General features: G+C 43.4%; 1 protein-coding gene across 1 annotated transcript in view; it reads left to right on the top strand.

Annotated features, from left to right (window-relative positions):
• Window positions 1-6000, top strand: part of msraa (methionine sulfoxide reductase Aa) — a 38666-nt gene that overhangs the window by 19966 nt on the left and 12700 nt on the right. The window contains exons 3-4 of the mRNA XM_084559918.1: window positions 221-340; window positions 5922-6000. The exon at window positions 5922-6000 is cut by the window's right edge and continues 26 nt beyond it. Coding sequence (XP_084416044.1) covers window positions 221-340; window positions 5922-6000 — 199 coding nt within the window. The remainder of the gene's footprint in view (window positions 1-220; window positions 341-5921) is intronic.

The raw sequence follows: 6000 nt of genomic DNA on the forward strand, positions 1-6000 counted from the left end.
GGATGATCCACAGAGGCCCTCATTCTCTGATGAGTCAAAACTGTTTTGGAGGCACCAGGGAGACCTAGACAATGTTAGGAAGGTGATCATAATGTTATGCCTGATCAGTGTATGGGTGTAAAATAGATTTTTAGGCTTTATACGTTGTCTTGTTAAAGCTGACTGGATACTAAAGGTTGTTTCTGTTGGATTAACACAGTGCTTGTCTCTTTTCTTGAAGGCATGGGCTGCTTCTGGGGAGCCGAGAGGAAGTTTTGGACACAAAAAGGAGTTTATTCCACCCAAGTGGGCTACTCTGGAGGGTACACGACTAACCCCACCTATCAGGAAGTTTGCACAGGTAGATTCCAGGCACCGACTCGCACACAAACACAGTTTATCGGTTGTTATTTTCTACTGCGAGTCAATAAATTGGGGAAAACAAGACACACATAAACAGAAGTGAGTAATTTCCCCAAGGTCCTATTATACCGGGGCACGGGTAAGTCCGCTATTGATGCCCGACCACTCTGAGCACTGTGTTTGTGTGTGATGTATATCCAGACCTCCCAGTGATTCCTCCAGTCAGCCAATCATTAGACCTGCACCGCCACCTGTCTCTTTCACCCTCAAGCTTAGTTTTACTCTCTCAGTCGCATCAGTACGGTGCAGAAAAGTTTAACATGATTAACTGATAACCCTTCACTCTCCCTGAGCTAGTCACGCTTCTAATACCACTTTGTTGCAAGGAAACGTTAACTTAGCACTGATGATCATCCCAGGTGGTTTGCACATCGTGGTACACGGTATTGGCAACTAAAATTAACAGATGTGCAACTTGGTTCTCCAACTCTTGAGTTTGTTGAGGCTTTTCTTAATAATCAAAAAGCTCAACGTTCGTGAAGAGCTTTGTGAAATATGGCCTAAGCAAATTTGAGGAACACGATTGAAGCAACGACCAATTACCTCCCCAAACGTTCTTTACAAGGACTTTGGTTCCCACCATAGACTGTATATAAATATGGACAATGCGTCCCCACTTCCTTGCATTGGCCAAACTGACGCTACTTTCCCAGGGATACGGGCGGCACCATCTTGCGAGTTTGGGGCCAGAGTCCGCACAGTACCGAGAGTGGAGTCCCACGAAGCCACGATATCGACGCCCCGCCCACATTTCCCCCGGACTCACTCACGTTTTAATTTAATTAATACTTCTGCTCTACCTCCACCAGCTATAAGGAAATGTTGGATTAGATTTTTTTTCCAACTCTCACAGTCCCGCGGAAACGCTTTACGGAGCGGTTGGCATGGCAACTGGTGGTCGCTATTACGTCACATCCTGTTTCTAAAGCGTCAAATAACCAACTAAAACGAAACATATCCAGAAAATTGACATTTGAACATGCATCAACATTATATTAACTACGTAAAACGACAGAAACCATCTTTGAAAAAAATTATTTGACATGTATTTTAATGTTTTAGTTTGGTCCAAGTCCCGCCCACTAACATGGAGGAGGTGGAGCTTATGACCTATACTGCAGCCAGACACCAGGGGGAGCTCTACTTGCTTTGGCTTCACTTTTGAGAAACAGTTCCGGCGTCCATCTTCGTACTGTCTATGGTTCCCACCAACAAATTCACGGTGGCTATAGCGGGCTTGGAGTGTCGTGTGAACCCAACGGAGCGACGTTGTTGTTGACGATATTTTCTTTTCAAATTGACATATCCAATAAAGGTTCAAAAACGTACAAGTTGTAGTACAAGTTGTACTACAAGTCCAGTTGCCTTTTTTGGAACCTTTATTGGATATACCATAACCTGGATGACTGAGAACCTTCACAGACATATTTTCAAATTGACGACAGTGACACCAAGAATAGCTAGCTCCGTCCAATACACTCCAATACATATCCTTTGAAAACAGTTAGTGTTACCGAGGCAACCAGAGTCTGGAACGTCCACTAGAGACCGACTGTCAGCTACAAAGAGATGGTCGACATCTGGACGGCTTTACATGTGGACAGGGCTAAGGATTTGTTGACGATTGATTTATTATTCCTTTTTTTTTAAGGACTATCCACTTTGTTGCATCCTTGTGTTTTTGATCTTTCTGTCCGAAGCATCGTTCAGTTGTTTTTCAAGCGTTCTTTGTAGTTTTTACATTTTGAAAATCTTTGACTGCCGAATATGCCTTTGAAATTTGAAAACAAATAATGTCAGACACAGTGGGTGAGAGAGACTGCACATGAGGAATTTAATTAACAGTGTGGGAGTGTTTTTTAAATCTAGTAACACAGGTAAAAAAATCTATGCTAATGTAATCACCACAGTTTGAACTTGCGCCGATCTGACTGTAAATATTTAAACAACAGTGACTATTCACATCAATCATTTCTGGTTTTTCTGTGTGTGTGTGTGTCGGTCCTGAAGACATGGAGGTGTGAGGAGCACTTCATTCAGCCAAGTGCTCTTTCTCAACAGCCTGCCAAGATACCGAGCTAATTAAGAAAACACATGCAGCAGCTCACACCGGGTTAGTTTGTTGTTTTTCGGTTAGTTTGTCGGTGTTGAAAGAAAATCTCGTCTCGCAGGAAGACAACTTAAGAGTACCCTGGTACCGCTTATACATTAAATACAGTCATGGAGGAATGTGAAGGAACATTTATCGTTTACACTTTTCTATGTGTACTTTATACTGTAAGAAGGCCTGTAGGCTTGTAAATCTCAGTCCACATTTACAGTAAAGCAATTTGCAGACAGTTCCAGACTCTGACGTTACCGTGACTTCCACCTCAAATGTTTCTTTGTGAAACTTTTGCCAGTAAATGGGGTGGAGCTGGTTCTTCTTACCATCACAAAATACCTCCAACAATGCTGCCGCTCCTTTGGGTTCACCAGACACATGGTGACTTTGGTGGTAGGAACCAAGGTCATGGTGGAAGGTGTCCTTGTTGTGTTAGTGTAAAGCTAGATTCAAGATTCAAGAGCCGCTTGTAGCTGACGGTTGGTCGCTAGTGGGCGTTCCAGACTCTGACTTGCACCTCAGATGTTTCAGACTAAATCTAGCAGAATATAAAAATGTGGCTAGTGAATGGATGGAGCTAGAGCTTCTTGCCATCACAAAGTACCGCCAGCGATGCCGCCGCCTCCATTGGGTTCACCAGACGATCCAAGTCCGCCGTTAGCATAGTGACTTTGATGGTAGGAATCAAATTCATGGATGGTGTTTCCTTGTTGTGTTAGTGTAAAGTTAGATTCAAGATTCAAGACTGAAGAGCCGCTGCATCCGTGTGCGCCGCCATCTCGGTTCCGTCCACACATATTGCAAGTTGCTCTTCATTCATCTCCTTGTAGCTGACGGTTGGTCGCTAGTGGACGTTCCAGACTCTGACGTTACCGTGACTTCCACCTCAAATGTTTCTTAGTGAAACTTTTGCCAGTAAATGGGATGGAGCTGGTTCATCTTACCATCACATAGTACCACCAGCGATGCCGCCGCCTCCATTGGGTTCACCAGACGCTCCAAGTCCGCCATTAGCTTGGCGACTTTGATGGTAGGAACCAAAGTCACGGATGGTGTTTCCTTGTTGTATTAGAGTAAAGCTAGACCTTCCACCTTAAATGTTTCTTAGTGAAACAAGCAGAGTGTAAAGACGTTCCCGGTGTATGAACGGAACTAGCTTTTCTTGCTCCTGTCGCCGTCTCTTATCTTTTTGGCGACAATCCCGCCACTCCATCTGAACGGGCCATCACCCGGGCACTACAAGTCAGCTGGGGCCAGAAAAGGGTTGAGGACAACCGATCAAATAAATTTAATCTTAATGAAGTAGATATTCTAATATGACAAAGGAAACTACAAAAATTGGCAGCTAAAATGAAGACCCAAACACACAGAGGGTAACTATACAAATGCAGCTGATCAGACCTGACCTGACAAATCTTTAGCCCACAGGCAGTTGACTAACAGCTTTTATTCCAATATACATTAAATTCAGTTCAGTTCAGTTCCGGTCGGGCTTTGTAAAAACACATCTTGAGACATTTGTATTGATACTGACACTAATAAAATTCAATTGAATTGTCAACACGGTGACGAAAACCAAACCTGAAAGACCAAAATAAGTACCTTGCAGTCTGTGCAAGAACTTGGGCGTGGTGCTAAAAAGATGGAAACACTGCTGCATTGTCAAGAATAGTGTTATTCATGTTACCAGTGCTAATTGGGCTAATTGAACATAGTGGATTGATCTCAGAGTTTAGCGGGATCCATAGTTTCGTATGGCGAATCATCAAAGACACACATTTGATTGTTTGCTGCTGAAGCGACGTCAGATCATGAGACCGTCTTTGCAGCTAATCACAGCTGCAGCTTCACTTTCGTTTGTGGCTCCGACCACCGCTGCATTTCTCATCCCGTCCAAGATGAATTTATTCCAGCGAGATCGGCCTGGTGGGGCATTAATTTAATATCGACCGCTGCTCTGTCTCTGTTCGCCAATATCAGCTGTAGGAATCCATAACTCCTGATATTAAAAAAGTAATAAGACACATACAGAGAGAGAGAGAGAGAGAAAGAGAGAGAGACATAGGAGGGAAGGTAGAATGAAAGATGGGAGGAAGATGAGGTGTCACGTAATGGGTCACGCTCATTATCAGCACCAGCTGCTGTTTGACTGTCTGCAGGAGTGATTCATTTGTAATGGTTGAACGCTGAAATCGGCTTTGGACCAGTGCGAGCTTTTCAAGGACAACAACTTTATTTTGTCAATTTACCAGGAGAAGACAAAAGACAGCAAGAGTTTCCATCTTAACTGTTTATACATGGATGCTAAATAAAATTCTCTGATAGGAAGCATCAGCCACTTCAGTGGTTCTGTACACCGTGGAGCGACACATCAGAAGTAGGAAGTTTAGGTTTCTTCCCCAACTTTGTTGACGACGTTGAATTGTTTCAGTAGAGGAAGATGATCAAGATGAAGCCACGCTTCCAGTGTTGCTGCTGACATGTTTGAACACCTGGTTGTTTTGCTACCTCCATGTTTCCAGCTGAAACTCGGAAAGCAGAATGAGCAGAAAGAATGGCTTTATTCCAACCAGAGAAAAAACAGCAGATGGTTATGAGGAACTAGTATTTTCCCACCAAACAGATTATCAAAGGTTTACACCACCTCTCTCAGTCTGATTGTCCTAATAAAAGCTCATTAGGACTTAAGAACTGATTGGATACCCATGGAAGTTGGCAAGTCAAGGTCCATTTACTTGCCGGTTGATAGAGTTTTCAGCCATTAGGATAAACAAGAAGTCCTATTAGCGCATAAAGGTTTGGAAATCTGCACTGCCATGACAACCCAACAAGCTTTTTCTGATGATAAGAGCCACAATATAGGTCAGAGGTTGGTCAACTGCAAATTAACTCTACGGGACATGACGTAACCTACATACGTAGCCTACGCCGGTATGAGCCATTTATATTTGTGCACTCGTCAGTCTGGCTCGCTCTGTAACAACGCCACCCAAACACTACTCGGCGCTGTGTCTTTTTTGCCAGTCAGGTTAATTTTTGTTTCTACTTCCTGCTTCACCTTCAACAATGGCGTCTGAAACTTTCAATGAAATTTCGCCGAAGACGAGCCGTACAAATGTTTGTATCTCTGAACATCCTCCGTTAACCTTTCCTCCATGTGTTCCATCTTTATTGATCCGAAACAACGGAAATACTGAAGCAGAAACACGCTACTGCCAAGCACGTCAGGACACGCGTCAGGGTCTGCGTATGGTCGTAGCTATGGCGTCAAATTGACGCAGAAGCCTAAACCTCATATTACTGCAAGGATTCATTCATTAAAATATCCCAAAATTCAAATGTAAATAATAAAAAACATTATTATTATAAGCTAACAAATGGAGTAGCCTGTATTTACCCTGTTTTTTATTTGCAGGCAGGACGGGCCACACTGAGGTGGTGCGAGTGGTCTTCCATCCAGAGAAGATCACCTTTGCCAGCCTCCTTAAAGTCTT

Source organism: Chelon labrosus (assembly GCF_963514085.1).
Source record: "Chelon labrosus genome assembly, chromosome: 14".
Taxonomy (NCBI): Eukaryota; Metazoa; Chordata; class Actinopteri; order Mugiliformes; family Mugilidae; genus Chelon; species Chelon labrosus.